Genomic DNA, 12,122 nt, shown 5'->3' with positions numbered 1-12,122 from the left:
TAAATGGGAAAAGAAGTTGAAAAAGAATAGATACATGTTTATGTATAACTGAATTACTTTGCTGTACACCTGAAACTAACACAACATTATTAATCAACTATACTCCAATATAAAATAAAAATTAAAAAATTTAAGTTTAAATTAAAAAAACTCACCAGTAAACTTCGACTTGACAGTACAAGCCTAGGAACCACCTCCAATCACAATCCCCAGATTTGTTCCCATCAGTCCCTAAACTCAGACTCTCCTAACCTGAACAAGGCAATCTTCCATTTTTCTCTTTTGAAACAGCTATCTGGAATTCATGGAACAAAACCCAAATTATCTAAGATTCCTTTTAATCATTTACCATTTATTAAATGCACAATCACCATTAAAGAAAAAATTTATGATAACACTGTAAAGTACAAATAATACATTTTATTTCATCCCTGAAAACAAAAACAAAAATGTCAGCATCTAATGAGACTGAACAATTATTCCAAACTTTACCCGGAAATGGTATATAAATAATTCCTTCACATAAAGGTAGGGTACAGGGAAGAGTCTGGAAAGATATCTTTCATGAAATATTTTCTCATACTTACTTTAATAAAACATTATAATTATTGCTACTATGTCTGGTAGCACATTGTAATAATGAACAATACAATATCCAAAACTAAATTCAATACAGTCTAAATCTAGAAGCTAGCTGCACTTAAGCAGTTGTTATAGAGAATAAATACTATGAAACATAGGGCACCATATGGCAATTAAATTTGCTACAAGGTAAATTTAAATAAAGGTGTACTTTGCTCTATAGTAGAATTACCCAAGATTAAGATCTCTTGTGCTATATAGAAGAGCTGTTTTCCTGAAAAGATAGTCCATCTTCATAATTTAAATTACATTTTAAACGTTCTTAATTATTTTTAAGTGCTCATTATATAAAATGAATATCTAACGTATCTATTATACAAATCCAAAATTTCATAAAGCAGGATATTCTACGTACTATGTTACCATTTTCCAAGCAATTTAATGCAACACAAATACTTTTATTATATACATCTGGCTAAAGTCCTTAAGAGTCCCAGTCTCACAAATATCTCAGTTTTTCTCTCCCTTGCCAATATAATATAAACAAAAATTACCGGAATATGGAAATAATGTGCTTTCTTGACAACATAATCAAAGGGTTACACTTTTAAATTAACATTCATGTATATGAAAATCATGAATTAATACTTACTTTTAATCTCATCATAAAAATCTTTTATTCTTCAGAACATAAGTATATAAGAAAATGTTACGTATGAGATTAGAAATTACTATTTTAATGTTATTTAATTGTCCCAATGTTTAGAATAGGTTACGAACAGTGGCTACTACCCATTTCAAGATTATACTCATAAATGTAATTTTTAAAAATATACAATAATTAACCTCCAGTTATTCTGAAGGGATAGTGCAAATGAAGACATTCTTTGGGTCATGATTTCAAAACATTATTTTCAACATTATACTTCCTTTCTCTCTGCTCATAATCTGAATAACAAAATATAGTAAGTACTGGAAGTAAGCACATTTTCTAATAGTATTAGTCAAACAGTCACATCTACTGATAACAAATGACAGAATGATTCAGTAACAATATTCTTCACTTGTCTGAAAAACAAGTCATATATTTAAATAAATATTTTATAGAAATGAATCCATGTCTTTCAGTGTTTTTGTTCCAACTTGATCTCAAACACAAAGATTTATACAAAGATCACCTACCTGCTTACTACATCAACCATGTTACCAAGTTCCCTTTAAGGATATAGTACAGCGTTGAAGAGTTGTGCCTGAAAGCAAACTAATAACTTTTAAGATTTATATACAGAATTAGAGTTCCATGAATCCAGCATATTCCTTGAAAATGCATAGAGGTTTTATTGTAAAGTATTACTCTATGCTAGCCAGCGATATAAAAGCTTTTCTGCCATAGGATATAATCCACGGTGAACGTAGCAGCACGAGCTGATCTTCAACTGCTATCTAATGCTGCCTGATACATTTATCCTTTTATTTGTCGTCACAGGCACCAGATTCCCACTAGTACCATTGGTAGTGTTGGTTGCTGAGCCGTTTACAACAATATAGTCGACTTTGTTCTCCAGCTTTACCAAACGTTGTAAAATGTCATCCAAAAGGACAGCAATTGTTCTTTTTAAATCAGCTAGGGGAAAAAAAATGAGAATAAACCATATTAAAGACTGATAGAGCACTTAATATTTGTGTTTTCATAGTTTGAGGGGAAAAGTGAACAATTATCAAGTCATCCGAAAGGAAATATACTAGAGGGAAAGCACTCATACCACACATAGAAAAAGCCTATTTTAATGAATAGTATCACATACAGAGCTTCCTAACGGAATTTCAGAGTTATAAACGTAGGGAAACTTACTTTTCTAGTGCAATAAAACAGATGTAAAGGCTGGTTTAAAATGTTAGTCTCTCTGTAAGGAACCCATTTACTTTGAGTTTCTTAGTCTGAAAAGACAACTGTGGACTAGGCAGGTAAGGTAAAAAGCTAGCTGAGCTAACTAAGAAATTCAAGGAAATGTAGAAACAAGAAACCTGGAACCTCCACAGGCTGAAGTTTAGGGGCAGCCTAGGATCCAGAGCAGATGCCAGGAACCCAATCAGTGCAGTACAGATACTAGTTCTGACTAGAAAATGATGGGGAAGACTGTATCTTCTAATCTCTCTGGGAGGTTAAAGGGTTTTAGTAGAATTTACCTGGAAAGAATGAAATTTTGACCCTTTGCTTCCCTAGAATCCTCTTTTCTCAGGTTTCCCAATGGCACCTAACACATATTATGTATTCAGTCAGTGGCAACTGATATTGTTATTTTTTGTTGGTCCTGGACCAAAAAACGCAGCTCAAACCCTAATCTGTGATCAGGGGAAAAATAATTTAACAACAACTCATAAAGTTGCTGATGGTTCTGTTACTAAGCTATCAGGAAAAGCAGAAGAAAAAACAGATAAATTGGACTTCATCAAAATTTAAAACTTTTGGACATCAAAAGATATTACCCAGAAAGTGAAAAGACAATCTAGAGAATGGAAGAAAATATTTGCAAATCATATATCTGACAAGGGCTTAGTATCAAGAACATATAAAGAACTCCTAAACCCAACAACAAAAAGAAAAACCACTCAATTTTTAAAATCATCAAAGGACTTGAATAAACATTTCTCCAAAGAAGATACGCAAATGAACAGTAAGCACATGAAAAGATACCCAACATCACAATGAAATACCACTTTACGTCTACTAGGATGGCTATAATCAAACAAAGGGAAAATAAGCATTGGCAAAAATGTAAAGACACTGGGACCCTCATACACTGCTGGTAGGAATATAGAATGGCACAGCCACCACAGAAAACAGTTCGGCAGTTTCTCAAAGAGCTAAACATAAAATGACCATGTGACCCAGTAATTCCACTCCTAGGTATCTACCCCAAAAAGTGAAAGCAGAGACTCAAAGAGATACTTGTACACCAATGTTTATTTCAGAATTATTCACAATAGCCAAAAGGTGGAAACAACCTAAGTGTCCATCAGTAGATCAAAAGATCAACAAAATGTGGTATTAACATACAGGGAATACTATTTAGCCATAAAAAGGAATGATGTTCTGATACATAATACAAAATGGATGAACCTTGAAGACATTATGCAAAGTGAAATAAGCCAGACAAAAAAAGGACAAATACTGTATGATTCCACTTATTTGGACTACCTAGAATAGAAAAATACGTAGAGACAGAAGGTAGATTAGAGGTTACCAAAAACCAGGGGAAGGGGGGAATGGCAAGTTACTGCTTAATGGTAAGGTTACAGAGTTTCTTGTTCGGGGTGATGCAAGTTTTAGGTAGTAGTGATGGCTGTACAACATTGAATATAATTAATGCCACTGGACTGTACATCTAAAAATGGTTAAGATGGCAGGGCTTCCCTTGGTGGTGCAGTGGTTAAGAATCCAACTGACAATGCAGGGGACACAGGTTCGAGCCCTGGTCTGGGAAGACCCCACATGCCGTGGAGCAACTAAGCCTGTGCGCCACAGCTACTGAGCCTGCACTATATAGCCCACGAGCCACAACTACTGAAGCCAGCGACCTAGAGCCTGTGCTCTGCAACAAAAGAAGCCACCGCAATGAGAAGCCCACGCACCACAACGAAGAGTAGCCCCTGCTCACTGCAAGGAGAGAAAGCCTGCGTGCAGCAACGAAGACCCAACGCAGCCAAAAATAAACAAATAAAATAAATTTTTTTTAAATGGTTAAGATGGCAAATTTTTTTTTTTTTTTTTGGGCGGTATGTGGGCCTCTCACTGTTGTGGCCTCTCCCGTTGTGGAGCACAGGCTCCAGACGCGCAGGCTGAGCAGCCATGGCTCACGGGCCCAGCCGCTCCGCGGCACGTGGGATCTTCCCGGACCGGGACACGAACCCGTGTCCCCTGCGTCAGCAGGTGGACTCTCAACCACTGCGCCACCAGGGAAGCCCAAGATGGCAAATTTTATGTTACATACATTTTACCATAATTTTCTTAAAGTGAAAAAAGAAAAACAGATTTCAGAAAGGAGTAGTGAGAGTAGTGGTAGCAGGTGGTTGTAAAAAGTGATTAGAAATAAATCAACAAAAAAATCAAAGTAATATAAAGTGAGAGGAAAAACTATTTGGAGAAAGTCTAGTGATGGAGGAAATCAAGCAGTGTATCTTTTGGCGTCATTCATCGGGAACACTTAAATATTCTAGTTTAGTGGGTATGCACAAGAAAAAAAGTATAAGAAAAATTCTTTGAAAAGAAGTATTTAGGGATAAAATGTCATGATATGTACAACTTGTTTCAAATGGTACCCCCTAAAAGCATATATATTTGTATAGAGAAGGAAAGATAAAAATATAGAAAAATTTTTAGTAAATGATGACTCTAGAGGAAAGATATATGATGTTTACCACATAATTTTCCCTAACTTTCTGTAGACTGAGAATTTTCAAAATAAAAGATTAGGGAGGGCTTCCCTGGTGACGCAGTGGTTGAGAGTCCGCCTGCCGATGCAGGGGACACGGGTTCGTGCCCCGGTCCGGGAAGATCCCACATGCCGTGGAGCGGCCTGGCCCGTGAGCCATGGCCGCTGAGCCTGCGCATCCGGAGCCTGTGCTCCGCAACTGGAGAGGCCACAGCAGTGAGAGGCCCGCGTACCGCAAAAAAAAAAAAAAAAGATTAGGGAGAGGGGGCATTTCTTTATTAAGACCTTTCAATCAAGAGTTATAATAGTATTTGGTAAGTTAAAATATATATATTTTAAAGAATCTTCCAGCAACAAGATTAAAAGATTAACTGCTGAATCTGTTTTTCCCTGGCAGCCACCTCATGTATAATATTTGAAGTAGTCAACCTAGGCCAGAGAAGGCTACATAGAACAGACTGGGGTGGGAAGCTTACCATCATGTTAACATAAAATGAAGCTAAAGCCCTCAGAGGTTTGACACCAAGCTGAAGTGCGACATGAATTATAAAGGTACAGCCTACTCACTGATTAGTTATAGTTAGGAATAGCAATTAAAGGAAAAGTTGGGGTTCTTTAAAATCAAATACAAACAAATTTATTGTAATGTATATGTATTTTATATATATATGTGTGTCTGTATACATATATATGTATATGTGCACATCAGGGGGTTTTTTTCCATACATTATTTAATATTTTCATTAGTAATAAGGATTAAATGATACGTAAGGCTTAGCTCAATGTGTGGTACACAAAGTCTCAACAAACCTTACTTGTTATTAGTTATTTTAATATTCAGTATACATGTCTATTTTTTTCCCGTATAAAATAGACTGAAAAAGTAAACATTTTAGGGGCTTCCCTGGTGGCGCAGTGGTTAAGAATCCGCCTGCCAATGCAAGGGAAACGGGTATAAGCCCTGGGCTGGGAAGATCCCACATGCCGCAGAGCAGCTAAGCCTGTGCGCCACAACTACTGAGCCTGCGCTCTAGAGCACGTGAGCCACAACTACTGAGCCTGCGTGCCACAACTACTAAAGCCCACGTGCCTAGAGTCCGTGCTCCGCAACGAGAAGCCACTGCAATGAGAAGCCTGTGCACCGCAACAAAGAGTAGCCCCCACTCGCTGCCCTAGAGAAAGCCCATGTGCAGCAATGAAGACCCAACTCAGCCAAAAATAAAATAAATAAAATAAAATTTATTTTAAAAAAAGTAAACATTATTAGCAGGTAGGAAAACTAGAATTCAGACCCCAGTCTTTTGCTTCCAAGGCCCCAAATTCAGGGTTTTCCACTACAATGCAGATGCAAAGAGAATATATATATATATATATATGTGTATGTGTATATATATATATATATATATTTACCTCTATGGTGTCTAAATGATGAGTAGATATACTGTATCTCATGATTTTTTTTTAACATTTTCAATTTTTTTAATTTTGGAAAATTTCAAACATACACAAGCAGAGATAGAATAGTATAATGAGTACTCATGGACCTAATTCTCATCACTTGGCTTTCACAGTGAACAATATTTTGCCATTCTTGGTTCATCTCTCCTCTTCCACCTTTTTTCTCCAAAAGTATTTTAGGTCAAATCCCAGACATCATGTCATTTCACTGTAAATTCTTCGGAATGCACCTTTAACTTTTAAAGAACTTAACCATTGTGCTATTATCATGCTTAACAAAATTTATAGTAATTTCTTAATTTAAGTAGTTTAACACCTGTTCCATATCCAGATTTTCCTGATTATCTGAAAATTGTCTTCTTACAGTTGATTTGCTTGAATCAGAATTCAAATGAAATCTACACATTGCATTTGACTATTGCTTCTTTAGAGGAAATGTATATATATCTTCAGCCTACCACAACAATTTTTTCCTTTTATGTTATTACTTTCTACATGCATACACTTTTTTTTTCACACACAGGTTTTTTTATTACAAATAATTTGGGTTATAACAGTGACAAAGGCCACTACGTTTCCAATCTAAAATCCATGTAGCATGTATCTGAGCTTCCTGCTTATATTTTATTACGATGCTGCAGAATAGTGGTGTCCACAGCCTTTGATAAATGCTTACACCAATTCTCTTTGGAAAAATTCATTTTATTTTAAACATAATTTGTAAGTTAAGTAATCAGTTTTCCATCAAAAAAATACTCAAAGGAAAAGTTGGGTTTAATCAGAAAAAACTATATATTACTTTAACAATGTTCTAAATTATCACATATCCTCCTTTCAAATTTTCTAAAATCAGTTGTTTTGTTTTGTTTTGTTTTGCAGTACGCAGGCCTCTCACTCTTGTGGCCTCTCCCGTTATGGAGCACAGGCTCCGGACGCGCAGGCTCAGCGACCATGGCTCATGGGCCCAGCCACTCTGCGGCATGTGAGATCTTCCCAGACCGGGGCACGAACCCGTGTCCCCTGCATCGGCAGGTGGACTCTCAACCACTGCGCCACCAGGGAAGCCCTAAAATCAATAGTTTTAATAAAATATTTTAAAAGACTAAGAAATCTAAATTACCTTATTCAATGATATAAAATCAGTTAGTTGAAAAACCACAATGATCCCTTTGAACATAGCAAAACTCACCCTTTCTCTAGATTCACATTACAATTTTCTGTTTACATTTCATGTGACTATATAGTTATGGGAATTATACATTTACACTCTATGGGAGTCCACAGTACTTCCCCACAAAGCCCTATCACTGAAAGTGCTAGCAATAAGAACTCCTACCTCGGGACCCGGTTCAGAACCCCTAAAAACAACCTGGAATTGGAGACCATACCATATCCTTTTACTCAGCTCATCCAGCTTGATGCTTTATCACATAGTAGACAGTCAACAAATGCTGGAAATGAACATTTGCTGAATGTCTGATTCATGCTTGGTAGGTGGTATCATGGTTGAGATTAACATGAAGAACCAGACTTAGGAAATAAAACCCTTTAAGGTTGTTCTGCTCCTGCTTTAAGTTTCCCTACTCTGAGAGAAGAAATCAAATAGTTTAAGGGAAAAATAACAAAAAACAGGCTAAAACAAAGGCACATAAGAACACACATACTATCAAAATAGCACCTAGCCCAATTATTCCACAGTATACAAAAATCAAAAGGAGGATATAATGGAATCTAAAAAATAAAACAAACGAATGAATATAACAAAAAAGTTACAATGCTATTAAATATACTAAAGATATTGGATATAAAAAGATTCTTGCTACAATAAACATAATCAAGAGATTGTGAGGCACAGCAGGAAGCCACTATCATCCGGAGCCTAAGGAACAGAGGGAAAAATCAGTAATGTTACAACAGCCCAAGTCCAAGGACACCTAGTGGAATAACAGAGCCAAGGAGGCTGTCTGGCAGAAGGTGGCGCTACAAAGGAGACATCACCTGAGGCAGAAAGGGAGAAAAATACCCTAGTCTCTCTTTTCCTCCTACATTCCAAACTCCTGCCAGTACTTCTCATTGGCTGAACCCAGGCAGTAGCTAGTTGATTTAGGAACTTAGAAAGTGCCACCTACTAGAATCACCCTCCCTTGAGATACAAAACAGAGAAAAGTAAAGGAACAAATCTGAAGGCAACCAGGAAAAGGACCAGCACAAACACCAAGTACACACGCCTTTGTGCACCGCATACTTATAGGTCTCTGTTGATTTATCTCTTATTTATATCTCAATAGGTTTTATTATTTGTATTCTTAATGTGGAGAGGCAGATACAAATAAAAATAGTCATGTGAAAAAAAAATAGCCATGTGTACACAAAAAAGAAATTCAATTCTTAGTAAATGTAGTAGTAGTAAAATAGTAGTAAAACGCAAAAATGACTAATGAAAATAAAATACATAAGTGTGGGACTTCTCTGGTGGCACAGTGGTTAAGAATCCACCTGCCAATGCAGGGCACACAAGTTTGATCCCTGGTCCAGGAAGATCCCACATGCCACAGAGTAACTAAGCCCATGAGCCACAACTACTGAGCCCGCATGCCACAACTACTGAAACCCACGTGCCTAGAGCTTGTGCTCCACAACAAGAGAAGTCACCGCAGTGAGAAGCCAGCACACCTCAACGAAGGGTAGCCCCCGCTCACCACAACTAGAGAAAGCCCACACACAGCAACAAAGACCCAAAGCAGCCAGAAAACAAAACTAAAGTGTTTAAAGTATCTAAGTCAAAAACTTTTCCTTATTAATATTTTTCAAATTCATATTAATATTTTACCACCACTAACATATGCTTAATTGTACAAGGGAGAAAACTCAGAAGTCACTTCTTGATTATCAAAGTGAATTACTCACTGTAAAGTTTTATTATGAAGCTAGCAATAAAACAAGAATGCTTCCTAAACAATATGAACGAATTCAAATATCAGAGCAAATTGCTAGGTAAAAGTGGTTTCAAAAGCCTCATAAACTCTGTAATTAAATGTACATTAATTGTTTAGTCTTTTACACTTTTAATACAGCTACCTTCTCCTACTGAGTGCTGAATAAAATATATCATTCAACAAATATTTTATTACTTCCCTACTTAAGGCTGCAAGGCACACTGTTTAGGTCTCATGAGTAGATCGACATGTTCTCATCAAACTTTATAAACAAATTAAATGCCTAGGACCATAAAATAAGCCTAATTTTTTCTTACGTGAGAAAACAAAAGCTAGATAATGGATTTGACTAAATAATACAAATCATAAATAATCTACATTTTAAATAGCCACATTAAAACCACTTCTAGTAGGAATTCTGAGATTGACTTCCCTCTAACATGTTTAGAATATAAGGACTATGCATTTTACAGGTTTGTTAGGTTTTTTTTTCTTAATTGGTAAATAACTTATTTTGAGATAACTGTACATTTACATCCAGTTGCAAGAAATAACAAATACAGAAATTCCTGTACCCTTTACCCAGTTTTGCCCAACAGTGACATCTTGTAAAACTACATACATCACAGCTACAGTACTGACACTGGTACAGTCAAGATGCAGAATATTTCCTTCACCACAACTATCCCTGTATTGCCCTTTTACAGTAACCCCATCCTCCCTCTCATTAGCCTGTTAATATGATGGAATACACTGATCGATTTTTTTTTTTTTTTTTTTTTTACGCCTGCCATGTGGCATGTGGGATCTTAGTTCCCTGACCAGGTCTCAAACCTGTGCCCCCTGCATTGGGAGCATGAAGTCTTAACCACTGGACTGCCAGGGAAGTCCCTACACTGATTGATTTTTGAAAATTAAACCAGCCTTGCATTCCTGGAATAAATGCCACTTGGTCACGGTATTTCTTCTTTTTTCTTTTCTTTTTTTTTTTTAGGGTCATACATATAACATTTTAATCACTTATGTGAAACTAATATAAAATAACTTGCCATATACTTACTTTTTTTCTTAAACAACAGAATTTATTTTCCCACAGTCTGGAGACAGGAATTCCAAGATCAAAGCTATGGCAGGTTTAGTTTCTCCAGAGGCGTCTCTCCTTGGCTTGCAGATGGGTATCTTCTCACTGTATGCTCATGTGGCCTTTTTTCTGTACATGCATCTCGTGTCTATTTCTCTTCTATAAGGACACCAGTCCTATTGATTAGGGTCCCAAACTTCTATGTGTGTCATTATACTCACAGTGAATCTCTTATAGACAGCATATAATTAAATCCTGTTTTTTTAAAAAAATCCATTCTGCCAATCTATGTATTTTGATTGGGGAGTTTAATCCATTTACTTTTTTTTTCGTTTTCTGATTTTTTGATTTTATTCTTTTTAATTTCATTTTACTTTTTTTTATACAGCACATTCTTATTAGTCATGAATTTTATACACATAAGTGTATACACGTCAATCCCACTCGCCCAATTCATCACACTACCACCCCCACGCCCTTGGTGTCCATACGTTTGTTCTCTACATCTGTGTCTCAATTTGTGCCCTGCAAACCAGTTCATCTGTACCATTTTTCTAGGTTACACATACATGAATTAATATACGATATTTGATTTCTGACTTACTTCACTCTCTATGACAGTCTCTAGGTCCATCTACGTCTCTACAAATGATCCAATTTCGTTCCTTTTCATGGCTGAGTAATATTCCATTGTATATATGTACCACATCTTCTTTATCCATTTGTCTGTCAATGGGCATTTAGGTTGCTGCCATGTCCTGGCTAATGTAAATAGTGCTACAATGAATACTGGGGTTACATGACTCTTTTTGAATTATGGTTTTCTCAGGGTATATGCCCAGTAGTGGGATTGCTGGATCATATGGTAATTCTATTTTTAGTTTTTTAAGGAACTTCCATACTGTTCTCCATAGTGGCTGTATCAATTTACATTCCCATCAACAGTGCAAGAGGGTTCCCTTTTCTCCACAACCTCTCCAGCATTTGTTTGTAGATTTTCTGATGATGCCCATTCTAACAGGTGTGAGGTGATGCTTCATTGTACTTTTGATTTGCATTTCTCTAATAATTAGTGAGGCTGAACAGCTTTTCATGTGCTTCTTGGCCATCTGTAGGTCTTCGCTGGAGAAATGTCTATTTAGGTCTTCTGCCCATTTTTGGATTGGGTTGTTTGTATTTTTAATATTGAGCTGCATGAGCTCTTTATATATTTTGGAGATTAATCCTTTGTCCATTGATTCATTTGCAAATATTTACTCCCATTCTGAAGCTTGTATTTTCATCTTGTTTACACTTTCCTTTGCTGTGCAAAAGCTTTGAAGTTTCATTAGGTCCCATTTGTTTATTTTTGTTTTTATTTCCATTTCTCTAGGAGGTGGGTCAAAAGGATCTTGCTGTGATTTATGTCAAAGAGTGTTCTTCCGGGCTTCCCTGGTGGCGCAGTGGTTGAGAGTCCGCCTGCCGATGCAGGGGACATGGGTTCGTGCCCCGGTCCGGGAAGATCCCACATGCTGCCGAGCGGCTGGGCCTGTGAGCCATGGCCGCGGAGCCTGTGCTCCACAACAGAAGAGGCCACAACAGTGAGAGGCCCGTGTACTGCAAAAAAAAAAAAAAAAAAAAAAAAAAAAAAAA

General features: G+C 36.7%; 1 protein-coding gene across 1 annotated transcript in view; it reads right to left on the bottom strand.

Annotated features, from left to right (window-relative positions):
• Window positions 1–400: 400 nt before the first annotated feature.
• The window catches only part of CCDC126 (coiled-coil domain containing 126), a 54,567-nt gene continuing 42,845 nt past the window's right edge, over window positions 401–12,122 (bottom strand). Inside the window, exon 3 of the mRNA XM_027102679.1 lies at window positions 401–2,206. Within this exon, the coding sequence (XP_026958480.1) occupies window positions 2,022–2,206 (185 nt within the window). The 3' untranslated portion in view covers window positions 401–2,021. The remainder of the gene's footprint in view (window positions 2,207–12,122) is intronic.

The sequence above is a fragment of the Aethalodelphis obliquidens genome, unplaced genomic scaffold, assembly GCF_003676395.1.
Source record: "Aethalodelphis obliquidens isolate GAN/ISIS:26980383/991018 unplaced genomic scaffold, ASM367639v1 scaffold5, whole genome shotgun sequence".
Classification (NCBI taxonomy): Eukaryota; Metazoa; Chordata; class Mammalia; order Artiodactyla; family Delphinidae; genus Aethalodelphis; species Aethalodelphis obliquidens.
The sequence above is the reverse complement of the archived record's forward strand: the minus strand, read 5'-3'. Positions and strand labels throughout refer to the sequence as shown.